This window comes from Rousettus aegyptiacus, unplaced genomic scaffold (assembly GCF_014176215.1).
Source record: "Rousettus aegyptiacus isolate mRouAeg1 unplaced genomic scaffold, mRouAeg1.p scaffold_m13_p_12, whole genome shotgun sequence".
Classification (NCBI taxonomy): domain Eukaryota; kingdom Metazoa; phylum Chordata; class Mammalia; order Chiroptera; family Pteropodidae; genus Rousettus; species Rousettus aegyptiacus.
Window position 1 is genome coordinate 80,842,245 of NW_023416287.1, and position 21,536 is coordinate 80,863,780.

At 39.2% G+C, this 21,536-nt stretch overlaps 1 protein-coding gene across 33 annotated transcripts in view; it reads right to left on the minus strand.

Moving 5' to 3' along the window:
* Positions 1-21,536, minus strand: part of TCF4 (transcription factor 4) — a 334,414-nt gene that overhangs the window by 153,310 nt on the left and 159,568 nt on the right. For 30 of the 33 annotated variants that reach the window (XM_036230077.1, XM_036230071.1, XM_036230073.1 and 27 more), the window contains one exon: positions 15,300-15,364. In XM_036230077.1, coding sequence (XP_036085970.1) covers positions 15,300-15,364 — 65 coding nt within the window. Of the gene's footprint in view, positions 1-13,415; positions 13,875-15,299; positions 15,365-15,477; positions 15,972-21,536 lie in introns of those variants that run through there. The other 3 variants (XM_016129106.2, XM_016129105.2, XM_016129112.2) reach the window with 2 other exon arrangements.

The window sequence follows — 21,536 nt, forward strand, 5'->3', positions numbered from 1 at the left end:
TGAGGGAAATGTAAGAAGCAATTCAATCTCTGTCTGCATTTGTGACCGGCAAGCGGGAGCTGTGCCAGGACAGAGGCTGGGACCACCCACCGTCTCCCCAACACCGACACCTACACCTCACCAGTCAAACCAGGACAGCAGGCCCTGCCTCTTGCCAGCTGCCAGGCATCTCGAGAAGCACACTGGTTTCCCATCCAGGGAATCGCCACGGCGGGACTGACTGACCATGTCACCAGGATGCTAGGCCAGCACAGGTGCGTTCCTAAGGGCTCGGGACACTCCTGCTCTGTCCTCTCCCCAAGCTTTTTTAAAGCTGCATTATCATCCACATAGACCCTATTCATAGACACCAACACCACACAGTGTTGGACACACAGCCATGGACACTCAGATTATTCTAAACTCTTCACCACTGTTCCAGCTAACACTGAAATGGGCACCTTCCGAATGAAAGCTTTTTCCTTCTTACGTATTCTTTCATAAGGATAAAAACCCCAGAAGCCCAATCGCCATAAGTTCTTGGTCCAATGTCAATTTGCCATGTGTCATTTTGCAGTTCTCCCTAAATCTCATCTGTACTGCGTATTCCTAATACTGAATGCAGCCTTTTACATTTAGTTAAGAAAGCGATGCTTACTGTAAAAAAAAAAAAAAAAAAAAAAAAAGAAGAAGAAAGAAAGAAAGGAGAGAGAGAACGCCCCCCCATTTCTTTCACCAGTTGAAAAACTTGGAGGGGCCAGGTGCTGTCATGCAGTCTCCACTGCCTCCTGAGCGTCCCTGGGAAGATAGGGATATGAGGGTTGCTTGGAGCAAGAGAGTAACCATATCGCAGAGGCTACGGGACAGTGGCTTGCCACCGTATACATCTCTTCAAAGAGCCCCTGATATCCAGACGTCATTTTAACGTTAGGATGGATTGGGAATGGTGGCAATCATTCCCGCAAAGGAGAAAGCTGTTATTAAGGGACAGCCTGGGCTATGGAGGCATTAGGACTGGAGGGAGCCTTGACTGCCGATCTGTCTCTCTTAAGTGAACGTCTGGTTCAAGTTCTCCTGGGATCCTGCCTTTGTAGCTCTGAGGTCTTAATCTCTAAGTTCATTCCACATTTTCTTTCTCCCAAGAACATGGCACAAATCTGAGCTTGCTTGTGGCAAAAAGGACCTTCTCGGAGTCACATCTATTGAAAATAAAAAATGGACTGCCCTGTTCGGCCTGGCTCCCAGTTTGGTTCTGACCAGAACAATGGTGGACTTATCAATCCTCTGGGGTGCTGAAGATAGCCAAGGTGCTCTCCAGCTCCATTAGGGCTGCCTGACACCCTATCTTGCACATTAGCTTCTTAGTTATTGTAAAGCTTTTACATATTTAGGGAGCTTTTCCATCAAAATATTCTGGAATGGCTAGAGGCTCAGACACATTAATGATATCTGCACACATGTGCTTTTTATCCAAGTTCACAGCTCCTGGTCACTGAGGGTAAACAGTGTTATCAGCGATTATTATGGATTTAGTCAAGTATATTTTATTCCTGTCATTTATGAGCACTTGTGTTGGCTGGTATTTACAATGTCAGGATTCTGTCACTTTGGCAACCTTTTGAGACAACATTTTTCCAGTGTTACAGTGACATTTCAAAAACTCAGTATTTACAAGCAAACGACACCCTCTGGCTCTGTGACAATGCGATTCAGTGGTAGCTGAACAAAGGGACACTCGTTTAGAAATTTCTTCAGGATGTACTCCCAGCTGCTTCTGGCTGTTGCTTCATGGGCGAGGGTGGCCCTGTGTTCTTAGGAATTAAGAGGCTACGAAGACACCAGAGGCCAGTGGCACTGGGCACCATGTGCCCTTTCAGGTCCTTTCTTATGTTAACTTCTGACCTTAGGGATTTCAATATCATAACCAAAAACTAAACTCATTATCACTATTAAATTTTTTCATGTCCTATCAAGGTTATAAGAAAAAGGATCATGTGGAGGAAGCATAAACAAATCATGATCTACTCAACTCGCCTACTTCCTCCCTGTTCCTGTCCACCCTCCACGAAGCGAGACGCACAGGGAGAGTGAAGGAGGATAAGACCTGGGGGACAAGATGCACTTGGTACCACACTTTACCCTGAGCTTCAAGGCCTTTTCACGCTCACGTGGACCACGGTCCCTTTCATCATCACCATGGTCCTTTCAAACCAGCTCAGTACAGAGTTACTACCACGGACAGGTAACCGATAACACAGGAAAAATGCACCACGTGGTATGCGATTTGCAGTTACTTATGGGAGACATTCAAAATATTCTCTTTTGGCTTTCTCAAGACAATGCTCTTGACATATAGATCGCTAGGTTTATCATGCCCTCTTCAGAAATGCAGCCTTTCTTACTGACAGAAAGAGGCCAATGAGCTGGATGATCCCCAACTTAACAGAGAGAAAAGAGCTGGAACCATCTATGAGAAGACTGTAGGCCGCCTGCCATAACGAAAAGCTTCACCGACTTTATCCAGGGTTAAAGACGCGACAGAGACGACGATAAATATGGAGCCAGAGAACTCTGTAGCCTGGTCCCATTTCCGCCACTTACTACTAATATCGACAAAATTGCTCTGAGTCTGTTTCATTACCAATAAAATGGGGTTAAAAACAGTTCCTACCTCACCGAAGTCACTGGCATAATTAATTTAAACCAAGAAATTTGCATGAATGTGCTTAAATGTAAGGTAGTTGCTCACAAGCTATATAATTTGTTACTGTTTTGGGTTTTTTATTCGTTTTACTCATCCATCCACTAACCCTTGGGAAAACTCTCACTGAGTGTCTCTTGTTAGGCGCTGAGAATAGAGGTGACAGGCCTAGTCCTTGGCCTTCTCTGGCCGTAGAGCATGACAGCTGTTAGGACAGAGAACTGCACCACAGGCTACCTGAGCACGGAAGAGAGCCACCTTGTTCTGGCCTGGTTGTGACACCCAGGGTCCTTGGAGGAAACAATGCATGAGCTGAAACTTGGACCCAAAGTATGTTATTTGGTAGAAGGACTGTAAAGGGAGGAAAACGGGAGGCAGGATGGAGATATTCCAGGTCAACGGAAGGGCTCTTACGAGGAGAGACAGAACCATCCACAAGCAGCTTAGAACGGCTGGAACACAGGATGCGAGCGCTGAATGCGAAAGACAGGGCTGGAGGCTATGACAGGGACCAGGCCGCCGAGCGCCCGCCCCATGGAGGGATGCCAGGCAAGGCCGTAACGGCATCGGAGTTTTGTGGAGACAGTCGCTCTAAGTGGCCCATTGTGAGGGAGAAGGAGCGGGGAGAGGTAGGTAGAGCAATGGGAGTGTGGGGGACAGGATGTATGTACTGGTATTAAAGCAGAACTGATGAGATCTGAAAACTGAGGACTTACAGGGTGAGGGAGACAGAATAGTCTCAGATGGTGGCTGGGTCACCAAGCCAATGCACACAGATGAAAAGAACTGATCCACTGGAAAATCCGATCAATAAAATTTAAGGTCAAAAGCACAGTATCTTAGATGAATTATCTAATAATTGCCAAATTTTACTCTAGTTCTTTGAATAATATATCTAAATAGATGCAAGAATGTGAATTTGAAAAGTTATGTGGTAAGAGCCTCAAATTAGGTAACTATACTTTTATTTTAAGTCTTCAAGATAGTGAGATCGTAATCTTGGAGGTGGGGCATAAAGTACTAATCCATAATAAGTATTTACTGAGCACCCAAATGAAGGTGTGGTGGAATATATTATTGCTGAATATTCTAGAATGTTCTGACTGCTGGCTGATATGATGTATCTGCATTCTATTTCTAGAGCAATATCTATAAATATCTAGAGCACAGATAAAATTACTTATACCAGGTAACAGACATATTGGATGCAAATCCACAGGCACCTCCAATCTTGACATCTGTGAGCTTCTGAAGGCACACTATAAAACTTTAGAGGACAGTACAGTTACCTAGGATACAATGAGATGAAAATCTGCTTTGTAATGAAATATGAAATGGAGACAGTTTGGAGACCAAGAATGATAGGGTTTACGTGTCATCTGCAGAGAGAACAAGATCTCTTAAAAATCAACAACGAGTAACTCCCCCACATACAAAACCCCAAACATATATATTCTTTCCATTGACAAAATAGCACCTAGGACTGGTACTCTGAAAAGAAATTCAAGCAAATCTTACACGGTAGCTAAGTGGGAGCAGGACTGAGAATAGGTCCATGTTAGTGACTTCTCTTTGGCTGAGACAGATAAATAGCAGAGATGCAGAAGGACTCCTTAAGGGACGATACCTATTAGTAGCAGATGTTGACATTCTTCCTTGCCACATGTCACCGTCCATAGCAAATCATTTACCACTGACGTTGTGTCATACCGGTCACTCTACACATGGCAGTTCTAGAGTTGCAGAGCTCGGTGTGACAAACAGACTTCACAGTTCAAAAGTACTGGTGACAGATATTTCCACAGGAGTCAACCACGTCCAAGGGAGGAGAGTTGAGTGGATGGGGCTTCAAAGGAGTATGGCCTAAATTAAGTTGTATTCCCCAACTTGTGCCTGAGTTTTGTTCAAAAAGTGTGTTTAGAATTTATAATGTATTTTTCTATTGACAAACTTATAAAGTGGCAATCCTTCTAAGATCTTAAATTCTGATTCTCTTGGGGTTTGGGATCCTAGTTGAAAGCAATGACCCAATGTAGCAGTCAGCCTTTTATCGCCATTAAACACTGAATCCTTGTGAACCATGAGAGGGGCAGAAAACTCATAGCTTACAGACTGAGCATAAGCTCGCAGGCCCAGGTACCAAACGACGACTAGTTTTAATCAATATTCTTATCAAAAATGAAAATCCATCATTTAAACATGACTGGTGATCAATACACTACCTGATATTCAACTTTCTCTACAGCAACTATCAGTTCATATTTATCTGTGACTTCATCCTGTGCATCTACCTTTCCACTGTCATTAAAGGATCTATCTCTCTGAGTCTATACTCACGCTGGGGATAGGGATCCATCTCTCACTCCTTCAGGCCATTCACACACCCAGCACTTTTGAATAATATTTTCCAAAAGGGTATACAGTTTTCTTCCTGTTCATAGAGTGGGCATCCTGTCTTTTGACTTTTCTATGATGATATGAAACAAAGTTACAAACTTTTCCTCTTAGCTAAATCACTGTAACAGTGGCATGAGTAACTCACTATAAATAACTATATAGACACCCTGCATACCTTAAGTGAGAATGAGGTAATGCTCAGAAATATTTTTCTTTGACCAAATATTTGACTATTATTCCTGTTTAGACAAAAAATATTTTATAGACATTTATAATTGACCCAATATTCAACAAAATGTAAATATTAAGGTAAGAGATTTACTCCAATAGGAATTCACCTACATATGCTTGTATAACGTACTAACTCATGCCCTCTTCGTAGTATTTCCCATTCTACCATAATGATAATCAAACAGATCTCACAGAAACTTGTAAAAAATCTCTATCGAATCACTAGATGAGTTAAAGTTTTGATCCCATTTTGTAACCTTTGTATCTATTTAATAATCGTATAAGAATTAAAGCTGCCTGCTAAGGCCCTCTCCCTTACCTATCCTGTGTTTACAGTAGCCAGACTCAATTTTTCCTTCATAAAGCCTGCATGGTATTATTTTTTCAATATGTAAAGATAAGGGGAAACAGAAAACAAAAGTGAGAATAGATGAAAGTGACTTATCATCAAAGCGTGAGAAACACTAGCAACTTGGCTAAATAAAAATAACATACTTAGTGATTTGTAACATAAGAATAAAATGAACCCATTGAGTCTCAGGAGGTCTGCAATATGATCTCTGCAAAAGGTAGCTCGCCAATTTAATTGAGGTAGGAGTTATTTAATTTTTTTTACAGGTATAGTTTTCAATAAAACTACATATGCCTATAATACTGCAATGGCAGATGTGTCTCGATTATTAGAGGTGGGCTCAAGGGAATATATACAATGGATCTTGAAATCTGTAAGCAGCTGTTGGGGGGGGGGTCTGAAATGACGGGGGAGGGCATTGTCCCACACACACATGTTCCTTAAGTGCAGCAATGTTTTGTTACTTTACTGCAGGTGTATTACAGAGAAGGAATTTAATAACTTACTGTATACAATACCAATAAAACTGGAAAGATTCAGTGCCCTGCTGTTCATTATCACGGTGCAAATGAGCTTGGGTTATTCTGTGTGCATGCACAGTCAAACCCCGATGCACAGAGAGACCCCCACATCTAGAGCTCTAGACAACGGACACTGCTTGAAAACCCCGGTGATGTTCTTCCTTAATTACTTTATTATTGAATTGTCATTGCTCCAAATTCACACAAACGTGGCTTTGAGGTGGGTTGAAAATAAGATAAACCTAGTTATTTTTAAAAGTCACAGAAATCCTTTACTGGAAAATATCTTTTGAAAAGATAAGTTAATGGAATCAAGGGATATACAGATTTTATTAAAAACCATAAGAATATGACATTGGTGATATACTCTATTCAGTAAAATCTGGGGAAGTGCCAGGCTAAAGATGCTATCCCACCAAAATTTGACTTCTCCTTTTATTAACAAAGTACAAAAATGTCAGACAAAAATTAAGTGCCCTACCATGAAAGAACACTTTTGTGTTAGAAATGTTAAAGCAAATGCAACTATGTATTCTTGCTGGATTTCTTTTCCCAGGAAACCACTTCCATTAGACAATAAATAATACACTGAACATAAAAGGACCATGCTTTAGGAAGCTCAGTTTAGTTTATCTGTGAGCAAAAGCATGTGTCAAGAAATCCACATAAACCTCCAAAACACACACACTTTGTCGAAGGATGGGCTTCTTCAGTTCTAAGCAGGATACCACCACCAGGCCACAGCAGCAGACTCACTACCTGACCCTTTCCGACATATTTATTTCTAAAACAGTTATGGGGTTTTGTCGACATCTTGCAGGGCTCTCACTGTTTTAACTTGGGGTTTCAATTGTAAGAGTTTCGGGAGATATTTTCTTAATGAGGGAACCATTTCAAACATGACCATAGACAAAGGAATAAATATTGCTGCCGTTTCATATTGAAAAGTTTTCAAGATGCCAAATTGTGAGTATATTATCTTTCTTAATGGAAAGAAGCTATAGGGCTATAGCTTCTATAGGGCTATCACAGATTTCTATGTGATAAGCAGACATATTTCAACATTAAATTTTATCAAGTGTATCTCAGTGTTAAATTGTTTAGTCATTAATTAGTTTTCTTCTTTCTCTTTACATATCAAAAATATAAAGATGAACTGTAGTCCTAATTATTAGTAGTTATTAAAACCTCTGAATACTTTTCATAAGAAGACAGAAGTTAATCCCAAGATTCTGGAGAAATTTCAGTTTGGATAACAGAACTCTATTTCTTTGGTGTCTCAGAAAAAATCATCTGAAAGCAATTTCAGTGTTTTTTTTTTTTTTTAATGCACTAGCTGTCTTGAACTGTTTATTGGATAAAACTTGCCTATGCTTCTAACACATGCTTGTCATTTCACATATTTCACAATATATGAGTTAAATGCCACCATTAAAAAATCATGGGGTCACATCTAAGAGCTTGTCAAAGGTATTGTTTCAGAATTTCATTCTAAGTAGTTCTTGTATTTTTGGAAGAATAATTGGATCTATGATGAACCTAAATTTGTGTACTAGCAAACCATATTCTGCCCGCATTGCACAAAAAGCAAGGCCCAAATATAATCGACACATTTTTAAGCAAGTGTTCGTGCTAAAATGTGAACTGGCATATTCTACCCGTTTTCGCAGAAAATCTTCATTGATTTTAATTAAATTGCATATGCTAATTCTGAGGATGTTAAAGAATATTTATTCATATAGACACATGTGGTTTACTTAAAAAAAAAAAAAAAAAAAGGCTGAGTGTTCAGGAGCAGTGTGCCCCCGCCTTCCTTGCCTCCCTGCGCCAACTGCATTCGGAATTCTAGTCCACCCGGAGCAGACCTGAGTGAAGCGCCTCCGTTACGCACCGTGTTAGGCCCGGGTCTGCGGTGGGGCGGGAAGCTACCCAAAGCGGTTTTCCTGATGGGCTCTAACACTGACCTCTGAGCCCAGATACCTCATCAGGCGCTTGGACGGCAGGAGACCCCAGGTGGACAAGCACTGGCTTTAAAATCAGATGTTTTAGAGTTCAATGCCTGACTCTGAAACTTATGTGGGGATGGACCTTGGGTTGTCTTGCTTTACTTCTCTGAGCATCATTTTCTTAATTATTAAGTGAGAATTCAAATAATGGCCTTGGCATTTTATACTGGCACCTAATATTAGTCCTCTAGGCTTCCTCGAAATTCAGCCTGAACGAACTTTTAGGTATTCACTCCTTTTGACACTCGGTCGTCAGCTATGTGCGGGTTGTGACGGGATTGGGAAAGCGGCTGGCTGGTACTGCGCGCTCAAAGATCATTGACAGAGCGACGTCACTCAACCTCACACCACCCATTAGACTCCGCTGCTCAGCCACCGAAGGCCAACCTTGTGAGAACTTTAAGAATAATTACTAAAATTAGAGTGGCAGTATGAGAACCTACAGAAACTCCAGTGTTTATGGAAACATTAATCTAACTGCTAGAGGTACAGAGATTGTTGCAAAGTTCCAAATTTCAGCAAAAAAAAAAAAAAAGAAAGAAAAAAATACTAGAGTTTAGTTTGCAAGGAAACATACCTATCTATAATCACCTTCTTCCTCCTGTAATTAAAGTTCTTCTAACCATTAGCCTGAGCCATAACTACTTTTCTTATCAATATACCTTAAGAGATTTGAAGAAGGCTTTAAGGCTCCTAGTATTCTCCAGATAAGGGATCGTATTTAATGCAAAGATTATTAACATTATACTTGTATATGTACGAAGCACTTAAATTGACAATGCTAAAATGAACAATTCTTTACAAAAGAACCACAGCTATAAATGTAAAAGGAATGATGGAGTTTAAAAATCACTAGTTCAAAAACATCTGATTCGGGCAAGCGTCATTAACGCATGCTAAAACCAACAGGTCAGAGCTTGTTGGGGAATAAGGATAACTGCCCAATGATGAAGTATCAACACAGAGATTGTTGGCTAATTGCAGAAGGGAGAGATTTATTTACAAGGAAGAGAAGTGGGAGGAGGGTAGAGGGTACCATTTTTACCAGGTGATTAAAGTTAGCATTACCAATAGCTATGTAACTCGACATTACATGTGTCTGGATAGAATGTAATATGCAGCACATAGTATCATCTATGACATCCTCAGGCCAAAAATGTTTATCTTTCATCAGAATAAGACTTTAGACCTAATTTTCAATTTGTAGGCAAGACAAGTGATACTGAGTCACAAATTAAACGGCATCACAAAGAAACAATCCAAAAATTCTAGAAGGGAGGGCATATTTTTCAAAACAACTGGCCTCATCACTTTAAGGAAAATAATCATTCAAAAAAAATTATAGAAACAGCTCTCGTAGAAAAGAAATTATAAAAAGACACAGAAACCAAATATCATCCATAAATTCAATGCCAAAAAAAAAAAAAAAAGCTATTAAAGACATTTTCATGGGACAATTGAAGAAACCTGAATAGAGACTGGGTATTAAATTAGGGAACTATTGTTAATTTTGTTAGGGGTGATGATCATATTTTAGTTAAATAGGCACGTGTTCTTAATTTTAAGACATACACGATAAAAAAAATTTAGGGGTGAAATTTTATTAGATCTTCCATTTAAAAGTCATTCACTGCAAAATATATACATATATATACACACATTAAGCAAATATAACAAATATTAACAACAAATTAATGACTTTCTGTTTTTTCAACTTTTGTGAGTATTTGAAAATATATACCAGAAGATTAAAAAAATGTTTTCATTAGATACACGGAGCTTGATTCTCCCCATTAATATCCAGATGAACTTTCCTTTGTTTTTCTCCATAGTACCTAACGCATCACGAGAGGGCCAATAAATATCTGTTAACCAGAGCAAGGAAAGAATGGTTCCATCGTCCCCTGAGGCGGGTGTCGGGCACCCACAGCGATGCTCCCAAACAAACACGCTGCCGCCCGAAAAGCAGCACTCAGAGCCAGAGTCGCAACGGCACACGCTCCGTAAACGCAGGCCCTGTGACGGCTGACACTGACTGTCAGGATCGTAACTATTCTGTCCCACTATCCACACTAGCACGTTCAAAAAGGACAAGGCCTGGGTTCTGACCTTTGGTTCCAGTAACACGCCCACCAGAAACATCCATAACTCCCTCACCGACTCCTTTCGGAATGTCCAGGCCTAGAACAGTGAGGCCACCAGGCTAGTGCTCGGCTCCTAGAAAGTGAGTGACAAGGGATTCTCCATAATAGAGCCTCTGGGTCACTCTACGGTCCATATAACAAGTTGGAAGGAAGGGCTTCCTAAGGACTTTCTTTGAGAGGGTATGATTTTCCGGTTTCTGTAGGCATGAAAATGAGGCTCACTGTGTGGTTCTCATACATTGTTGAGACTTTACTCTCGAGATGGTTCCTAAAAGTGATGCTGTTGAAGTAAACATTAGGTCATCACAGTCCTCACCAGGCTGGGCACAGAGTCCATACAGCTCAAGATAGAGCTGACAGGGCCCCTGCCTTCCAGGGGTTTACAGAATCCTGGTGGAAACTAGCATTCGATAAACATAAACAATGGCAAATTTTAAAAGCACTACGAAGTGAAGCGGAGCCCTACGGCAGTACATATGCACAGCACGTAGCGCAGTCCGTGGACGGCAGAGGGTCCCAGGAAGAATGCGCATGACCTGGGCTGAATCACTGCACACTGTGAATAAACACTGAAGCCTAATGTCAAATTAAAAATAAGAAGCATTTCTGCTTACACAAGACCTAAGTAGCCATTTTCATAAAAAAGAAGGAGGATTTCATGCCTCTTATGCTCATACTCTTGTTAAGAAAAAGTTAAAGGGAAAAAAAGTTTTATAATTAAGTGATTTGTCATTCATTTTGTATCAAAAATAAAAATAATTCGAAGAAAAATATGCAGTTTGTTTCAGGACCAATTCTACATTTAATTTCAATGAATCAAAAATGACTAGGTTTATGACGAAACTAAATAATACATAAAGTCTGTTTCCTCTATAGCTTCAAAGTTTCTGAAATTTAACAAAAGTATTCAAGATTAGGCCTAATTCTTAAATCCCACTGGTTTTTATGATCTAAACATCAAATAACTTTATCAGCACAGACCTATTTGATTATTTGCTGAGAAAGAAAAAGAATGTGAATGAGGTTAAAGCCTTGGACTTCACTAGAGAAAACAAGATATGGATTGGGACATTCAGTTATGGAATTTTGTATAAAGATTTCAAGACATTTTACTGATTTTCAGCATATCACTAATTTTCACTGCCGGTTAAATGAAGTACAGATACCATATATTTCCATGTCTTGAATAATCAAATTAAGACAAGAAGTCTGAAAGCTTTTTCCAGATCAATAACGACACCAGATCTTTAAAATACAGTATACTCCCATAGAACATTCTAGGAAATCACCAAACCTAGCTGCACATTAGAATCAACTGAGGGAAAAGCTAAGGCCCAAGTCATAAGAATCGAGCTTAACTGGTCTCAGATAGGGCCCAGCTTTCCATATGTTACACACACACACACACACACACACACACACACACACCTTGTCCAGGAGCTATTAATAATGAAACCATTGCTTGAGACTTGGGCTACATCCCAGAAAGGAAAAACAAACAATTCCTGATAATCAATGCTGAATTTCCATTTAAGGGGAAAACTTCTGCCTTAATAACAATCATTTGTGTTGACATCATCATCTCATTCAAAAACAGAAGATCTCAGCAAGATAAAAAAAAAAAAAAGTTTGCAATCGCCAAACATCCTATTCAAAGCAGCAGAAGAGGCCAAAAGCAAACATTTTTTTTCTTCTGTCCTCTGCAGTCATGCCCATTCGTTATATTAGCTATTGGTTATCATATTAAGGTTGGACTATCTTGAGAAAAACTTTATTTCGCTCATTTTTATTTCTGTCAGACTTTCCATTATAAATTTTATTTTCTCTGCCAGTAAAAGTAGTAGGAAGTTGCAATTTGGCAAGAACATTTTAAGCCTGGGTGTGATTTCCGTACCCCAATTTGATTTAAATTAGTTTTGCCATATTTAGTGAGAACTAAAAAAAGTCCGTTTGGCTGCTTTGGTTTGTCTATTGGTTCATTTTCCATACAATTTCAAAAGTCTGAAAAAGTCACCATGATAATTTCCAATAATTTTATGTAGAAGTGCATTAATAAATCCATGTTATCCCATTACCATTTTTAATGAAAATAACTTAATTGATCATAAAGAATCTTCCGGTTTTTAATTTTCGGCTAAAATATTCGCTTTTTAAAAATATCCACATCTATCACTATTAGTATTACATCTTCAAGAGAAACAAAATATACAATGTAAATTTTTGAACCTGATACATTTTTTAAACAAAATACATATATTGATCAGGACAGTGTTTTGAAAGCTACCTGTTGCTTACCACCACTATTTCTCTACACTAAACAAAAGGCTATTGGGACTGAAATAAGTAAGTTCACACGTAACAGTAATCATCCTAAGTCCACAGGATACACTGTTATTATACAATAAAGCGGGTCGTGGAGCTCCTTAGGGCATTGTCATCTAAAGGTTGTCCACCCCATGCCCCACAATGGAGTAGTCAGGAGAAAACAAAAGCTTCCCCTCCGTGCAAGTCACTCACCTTGCCACACAGGGAGGAATCATTTCAGCTGTGATCTGCTACTTAGACTTGAAGCCCAAGACACCAAGACTCTGCCTTTCTTTTTGGTTTGCATAGCTGATATTGGAGACAGGGATTCAGAAAAACAATTCGGCCAGAGAAACCCATTCACTGGAAAACATGCTATGGTCTGTTCTATGCTCACATTTCACAGAAAGCAGAATATGCACACTTTTCTTCTCCAGCTCCTACTTCCTCAATCAAGGAATTTCCAAAATTTCACTCTTTTATTTATCCACCAGTGATCACACTGTTTATGGATACTGCTGAGATCATACTAAGCACAGAGATAGTCAGTTCTTGCAAGGCTCACAACCATGAAGCAGAAATAAGAATGAAAGAATCCACACTCCACATCGACATTATGAAGTTTTTAAGAAAAGCATATGCAATCATCCTCCTATACATGACAGAATTTTCCTGGACATGAATGTCTCAAAAGGAAGCTCTCCAGGCCCAGAAATTCAGCCATCACATGCCAGTCCATCCACCTCTGTACTCCACCCTCTGCCCCTTTCCACTTCTCACCTTGTGTGTGCCAAAAAAATTAACTTCAGTCTCACCCGAGGGAAGAATTCCCACAAACCGAGGGAGGGTCCGTGCCCCCGCACAGACACAGACAGACTCGCGCGGTCTGGATGGTGCTTTCACAAGTGAAGGGGCCTCGCGCTTACTCAGCAGAGGAAATCTTGTGTCTGTGAGGAATCACGCCAATTCCTATTAGTAAGAAAGGATACAGGGGCGAGGAAGCCTATTCTCTCATTGACCAGAAAAAGAGGCCCAGCAAAACAGAGACCTCTGCCATGACCATCTGCAGAAAGGAAGGATGTTGTCAACTTTCTTCTCCCCAAAACTCTAACGACCTCTGCCTTGACCCTCAGAAAACAGATACACAGGAACAGGCTCTTCTGCAGGAATTGAGAGCTTTACACCAGAGACTCGGCACTGGGAGGCTTGTCGCCCAAGCTATCTACCCCGAACATTTGCACTCACATTCCAAAGATGTTTCCGTTGCTCTGGAATGGCTGTAAATGTCTTTCCTGCAGAATTCTTTCCAAACAAACTGCCATGAACTGGAGTCTGCAGCTCGTGCAGCAGGAGTTAGTTCTTAACCAAGCACCATGCACCTCACTGCAACAAATCTTTTAGAAGCTGAATATGACTGCATTGGTGGCTGAGCCAAAGGAGTAAACTTTAAAAATGCAAATATATCCAGGGGGGAAAAAAACCCAGCAGAATTCCACCTTTAGTGATATATGACTGATACGAAAAGGAAACCTCCTTCACAGGCTCTATTTAATTACTAAAACTGCTTGCATTTTTCAGGATGTATTAAACAGTCATTTTAAAATTTTTAAGTGGATTTTTTTTTTCCATATCATTAAAAAAAATTGGAGGGCGTGAGGGTTCAAGAGAACAAGCATTCTCTTTCCAACGCAGAAAGAACATATATTCTGTTTGGGTGAATAATAAAACAGTAGAAAGCTTTGAATATTAAAGAGGATTATTAAATTCTATCAAGAGTTTTCCAAAGTGAAAAACCAATGCATTTATAAAAATAAAACCTAAATCTTAAAAAAGAAAAAAAAAAGAAAAACAATTTTAAACATATGATTAATACCGATACTGAAATTTTTTTAAAAAGCATCGATAAAATCTCAATTGTCTTGAAACAAAGCTTATACTTTTGGCTCTTGATAGTATTTTTAGAACTGGGCTTTCTCTGGAGAGTTAAAAGTATGCAAATGGAGAGTGCACAGAGACACACACACACACATGCTGTACCTTTGTATTACACTGGCATTTTATTATTTAATTAAAGTACTCTTATTTTTCTAGCTCACGCATGCTTCCCTTGAGACGGCTTTGCTGTTAGCCTGCTGGCCTTGACTTCCAGCCAAAAACAATTCAGAAACAAAAAGGGACAACAAATCATATTTTCACAGACATTTTTATCCCTCAATACAACCCTGTTTTCACACAACATCATACAGCCCCTATGAAAACTATAATTTAGGGCAATAGCCACCCGAACCCAGGGTCTGACAAATGGCTACACAAAGTATTTCCAGTGTAAGAAATTCTTAAGTTCTTAATTGCAAATAAACTCTTTTGATAGAACCACTTTAACCGACATCGCTGGTTTGCAAACAGTGCCACTGGTACCGGCTGATGGATTAAAAAATAAAAACAAGCCAGTGAATGTAGTTTTGATACGCCAAAGATCTAAAGATGAGGTGTTTATCACTTCCAAGCTCTGTGTTACTTCATTACTTTTTAAAAGAAAGAGGCATCGGCAGACTTGCAGGGCATCTTAGTTTCACAGTCTAAAATGTATGATCTAATTTACAAAACAAACTGATCCACCAGGTTAATTCTCTCACCCCTTCCCCACGCGAGATTCTCACTTACCTGGTGGCAACCCTGTAAGTTTGATTCTCTCCCATAAGATGAGTATGAGCCCCTTTCTGTTTTACCTGCCAAGAGAAAAACAAACAAACAAACAAAAAACTATAAATTGTGTTTTTCCTTTTAAAAAAATCTCTTCCAGGTAACAGACATCTACTTCTCTTCTCCGATGTTTACATACGTAAAGTAGGCACTACTGGCAATGTATGCAAGCAAGAGAAGGAATAACACTTCCTCACTCTGGCTATGATAAACTGGAAAAAAATATCCTTCATTCCTATTCTTAGCCAAACTGCTCCACACTTCCAAAAACTGTCATTCCAATGGCCTCCACTTTCTCTAACAAACAAATTGTCATTCCTTATTTTCACTTTCTTTCTCTCCCACAAAATTTAAACAATTTCATTTTTATTTACACAGCAGGCAAATTATCTATGTAATGACCCTAGTCTAGTAATTCCCATTGATTATATTGACACTTAATGGTGAGGCCAAAGCTAATCAATCAAGGCTTTCCAGATGGTGAATACAGCAAAGAAACTATTCAAAATTCTGAGACTCTATCTCTTTCTCTCTCTTTTTGTTTTTAAACTCCCTTTCCCAGGAGTAAATCACATCATGATCAAGATGATGAAATTTACATTTGGGAAAGAGGATTTTTGAAAAATTGCCCACTCTGAACCCAAGTTCATATTCTACGAGTAGGTCCAGCAGGACATGAGATAATAGAATGTGAAGATCTTGTTCCCATTCAAACAACACAATTTTTTATCTGTAGACAGCTTTATGGAGATGCATACAGCCTCGGATGCTATGTGGTCACATCTAAGGGTGAAATTAAGGCTGCTCATTTGTTTCTTTTAAAAGTACGTTTAGCCTTAATCATTAGCAAGGAAGACAATGAAACCACATTACAAGAGATCTAAGCAGTTGAGTGTAGTTAGTGACATAGGAGGAGTCGCCACAGAAAATTGATCCATACCAGGACATTAAATGGGGCTAGTGACATGGCCCAGGACAGAGAACATGAACCCACCCCACCTGACACTCAAGGACAGTACACTTTCTTAGGGACTAGAGTTTAAAGAACCATTGTACTTTATAGCTAGGACTACACCATTCTTTGTTCAATGGGAAAATTCAAAACTAGTATTTTGAGGGGATAAATAGATATCTGTCTAAAGTTTACAACCCCCCGAATTTCCCCTCTCAACCCAAGGCAACAGAAATGCTAAAAGTAAAAGTAGTTCATTTTTTTAACCTTTTAGTTCAATAACAATGTTATAATTTTATGCCTTCCTGACACCACACAAAGAATGCATCGTTAATAAATCTTATATCTGTTCAAAAATGTACCTTGTATCTAAGTCACTATATATATATCTATCTATATAAAACAGAAGATGATTTTCAAAGAAAGTCATACCCGCGTCTTAAAATTAACCCTCTGTCCCCCAGTATTAACTTTTCTACTGATTTCAATGAATCTCGAACTTGGGAAAACATCCCCACACCTCGTTTCTGGTACAGTGCTCAATGCAAGGTAGAAAATCAATGCCCATATCAGTTTCGATTCTAATGAAACAGGGTATCATCTCACAAACTGTCGGTCTTGGGAGATCTAAGAGAATAATTTTAATTATATGAGGATTTTACACTGAAGAAAAGGTTCATTTACCTTTTCGGCAGTACAAATGGTCATACAGATATATTTGTTACTCTTCTGTGTATGTCAAATATAACCTATAGATACCCTTTAACTTCTCTTTACAAATATCACTAACAGAAAAGACTCAACCTTTATAAGCAATCAAATGACATACGACTTTCCTTAAGCTCTTGCATCCAAAAAGCTTCAATATAACTGCACCGTAATTAACTTTGACATTATATTCACTTATTTAACAACTGGAAAGGCAGGTAGAGAGGTAAGTAAAGAGGCAAGCAAAAAAGCAGAAAGATAGGTAATAGATAGATAGATAGATGGATAGATAGATTGATAGATTGATGATAGATAGATAGATAGATAGATAGATATTAGTAGGTAGGTAGATAGATGATACACAGACAAACAGATATTGTAGAATATTCCCTGACTTCCTAGGAAATTAAACATCTAGTGTCCTGTTTTGGGTAATTTCTAAAAATTGGATGTAAAATACAGTTTGAAGAAGGGAAGGCTATCTATTTCCCTCTCTGGAAGGGATCACTGAAGCTATCCCCTGCAGAATTGTACCACCTGGCATTATTTCCCAACTCGAATCCAGCACATAGACTTCTATCAGGATTTGTCTCAATTTATATATATTAAATATATATATACATATATATTTAAGTTAAGAGTTATTCCATTCATTCTTTTAAAGGTAGAATGTTAGTGCAAATAGTAAGGATGAGAAGGGAGAAGAGAGAAAGAGAGAGAGAGAAAAAGGGAGAGAGAGAAAGGGAGAGAAGGAGAAAGGGAGTGAGGGAGGAAGGATGGGAGGGAGGAAGGGAAGAGAAGAATATAAGAATATGAATGAGAATAAATGGGAGAGAGAAGTGAAAGGAAAGGAGAGAAATAAAGAGAGGGAGGGCAGAATGGAAAGAGCAAGGGGGTAGGACGGGAGAGAAGGAGGAGGGAAAGATGAGAAGAATATGGATTCACGCTGCACAGAGTCCCCAAAGTACTCTTGGGTACACGGGCCCAGCATTCTTTACTATCATATCAGATACAGACTGCTTAATCTTAATTTTGCTTGTTAAAAAATATTTATCCAGATACAAAAATAAACCCACTGCAAATTACAAGTTGTCAGGGTTAAAAATCTACTCCTGTTTGTGTGGGGGAGGATAAGAGACCAGCATAGACATGAATCATTCTCAGTAATTTGAGTGTTTCCATGACATCAATGGGCACCCGTCCAGGACTCTGTCGAAGTCTGCGAGGTACCAAAGAGGCAGTGCAGCCAGCGGGAGGCTGGGAGGTGCGCTTTTTTTTTTTTTTTTTTTTTTTTTTAGGATTATGCTCCTTGTAAAGATTTCATCTATACCATCCACTTTTACCATCAAATAGATCGCTCCAGAGATCACGAGCAAACACATTTCATTCTGATAGTGTAAGCCTTTAACTTTATTACATCTTTTTGTTCCCAAATTCAACTATAAATCTGCCCTCGGAGCCCAAACCCCTGTTTGGGAGCAAAATAATCAGGGACTGTGGATAAACCCAAGCACCTTCTGAAATGTGTTATATCCACTCCTATCATTTCCTAACGACAAAAAGCAGCCATTTTACAATGACACCTCGGTTTCTAGGAAAATAAATACGTCTTTTGTGTAAATTGTCCATTAAAAATTAGCTAGGGTCTTGATGTTGATTTTCTGCTTAAAATTCACTGGAACATTTGTTTCAGATAATAAAATTTTCAAGAGCGCTGATAACATGTTTGAGTAGGATTCTTAAGTAACTATCTATGCTCATGAACACAAAAGCTCCTAAATATCTGTGTTTACTCTATGTCGGGCATGGATTTTTGTCGCTTATACCAACTGGCTGGTGCAGGCAGCTTCTTTCCCCCCCTCTCCATTCTTTGCCACTCGCCTCCCCCACCCTCACAACCACCGCGGAGCTTTGAAAGAGCTAAAGATTCTATTTTTCCAATATTTAAAAGAGATAGCAGTGATGAACAAATGCGGTGCAGTCACTGTGGAGTTTTCGAGACAACCCTCCAGTACTAGAATGCGACAGCCGCTGCGGATATTTCTTTGGCACAGAGACGATGGTGGCAGTGCCAAGCCCCATGGCTAAAACTGCTCAAAAGAGGCATAAGGGTAGCATTAATCGCTCAGGTCTTTTACTGCATGAAGGACCGTTGTACATATTTTAAAAACTAAAAGTATCCGTTAGTAACGTTTGTCGTATGCCCAGAAAGGGTGTGTGGTGGTGTGGGGGGATATTCTGAATTATATACCAGAAATAAATCTTGTCAGGCATTTGATTCACTTTTATACCTAAGAGGACCAAATGTTAAATTTTGCTGCTGGTGACGCTTTGCCGTGCACGAAACGAATGATGTGACCTAATGGAGTGGTGCACTGAAGGCTGAATGAAAGCTACAGGGAGGATTTCACAAACTGAGTCGACATATTGGCTAAACAACTTCCTTCTGCAAAAATCATGTATACAAGGAACATGTAATACTATGTCACAATTTTAAAAATTAAACAAGAAAAACGCTGTAAATGAGCAGACACAACATCCGTCAATCAATCCTTCTGGAGACAAAGGAGATCAACGTGCAGCCCTTCTCTGGAGTAAGTCGGCATCTACAGTGAGCAAACAACCCGGAAAGTCAACACGTGCTCCGTCCAAACTGAACCCACCGGCTGCTAAAACCTGTATTTAAATTTAATTATTAAATATTACACCAATTGGCAATCAATAAAGGATTCCCTGCTTCTTCGGGTGCCCTGCAAAAACTAACTTAAGCAGAAAATACACTGTAAGCTACTTTCAATTTTTTTTTTTTTAAGACCAATATTTTTGCTGATCTATTCAGTAACCCTTTATATGGCTGCCCCGATAATGATAAAGAAAAATATATATTTTTTTAAATTTGGAGGAAGTATGGTTAACAAATGCCTATATATCTCCAAATTTAATACTTTTATATTCTTCTACAATTTTCCATGACTTCTAATTTTTTATTTCAATATATCCAAAGTATCCTATTGTAGGAACTGCCCAGGGAATTGGATGAGAATGAAAACATGTGAAGAAAAAAGTGGTCTCGGAAGTCCACTCATTTACAGGGCTGCATCTAAGAACTGTTACCTTTGGTGGATGGCTGCACCAGACGGTTCTAATCTGCATGGAAAGACTGAGAGACAAGAACAACTCACTGATGCTATGCTTTGTGGAGAGAGGCTGTGACGCAGAAGAGCCCACTGGTGGCTGACCAGTAGGATATGACAAGGTCATGTTTGGGGTTCTAGCCTTTCATTCTTAAAAGACCACTTTTAAAATTATATGTGAACAGTATATATTTTATCTACCACTGAAAAAGATGCACGCATAAAGTGAAACACATCCCTTGAAAATCCTCGACAGAAAATTCTCTGATGCTGCAGGACAATACCACGCAGGGCGGTTTCACTGTTAATTCGCACTCTGGGGCATGAAGAACGAGCCTTTTGTTCCCAGCTACCAAACTAGGGAACTCATCACATCTCTGTCCTTGTCCCCAACACCAACTTATTCCTATTTTTCTTTTTTTTTAATATCGAGAAGACTATTTCATTAAACAAACACTGCGATTCTTACTGGTTCTGAATATATACATAAGGTTATTATTTAGAATTATTTTACCTTTACCATGCCTGCCTTTTCTTTTCTCCTCTCGCTCAAATAAGAGTAGCTGAGTCCCTGTCATGTATTATTACCCACATTGCAAAGGGCTTATGTAGACTGATTTATGTCATCTGTGCAACAACCCCGTGAGTCAGGTAAGATGAACACCATTTTACGGATGAGGAAACTGAGACACAAAAATTGCCCAAGATCACACGGGAAGTAAGTGATAGACCAGGATTCAAATCCTGGCTATTTGATTCCAAAGGCTGTGTACCTTTTAGCACTGTTCTGTGCTGCTGCTGTTTAAACTCTGGATGGGAGGTAGCGTGGGGGTAGGATATATAAATAAGCAAGAAGCCCAACAATACTGAACACTTAAATCTCAGAGCTCAAAACACTCATGAATTTGATATGAAATTAATGAAAGTGTCTTATAGGTGGTGATAATTTACATTTACATAGTGTTGTACTCCTAAAAGGTCTCCAGGTACTTTATACACCAGAACTTGTGCATCATACAATAAACTACCGTGATCTCCACGTTAATTCCACGAAGCAACTAATTAGCAAAAACATGGCGGGAAGCTGCACCGCTACACATTCCCTATGTGAAGAATATGATTGTTTAAAATGCAAAGAGAAGAGTAGAAATAAAACCACAATTATAATATAGGACAACACAGCGTCGCTCACAAGTGTCTTCTATGGAATAGTAACCTCACAACCAGCTTCAGAAAACAAAAGGAAAGCTAATTAAAAGAGCCTAGCATATGTTACAAGCTATCTCTACCCCTCCCCCAGAAATTTACATTGTATCTTGGCATTTTAAAGCTTCTGAAAAGTCCTGTAATGAAGACACTTAATTTTGTTCAATGTAATCTTTACTAAATTTGTTTGAATACACA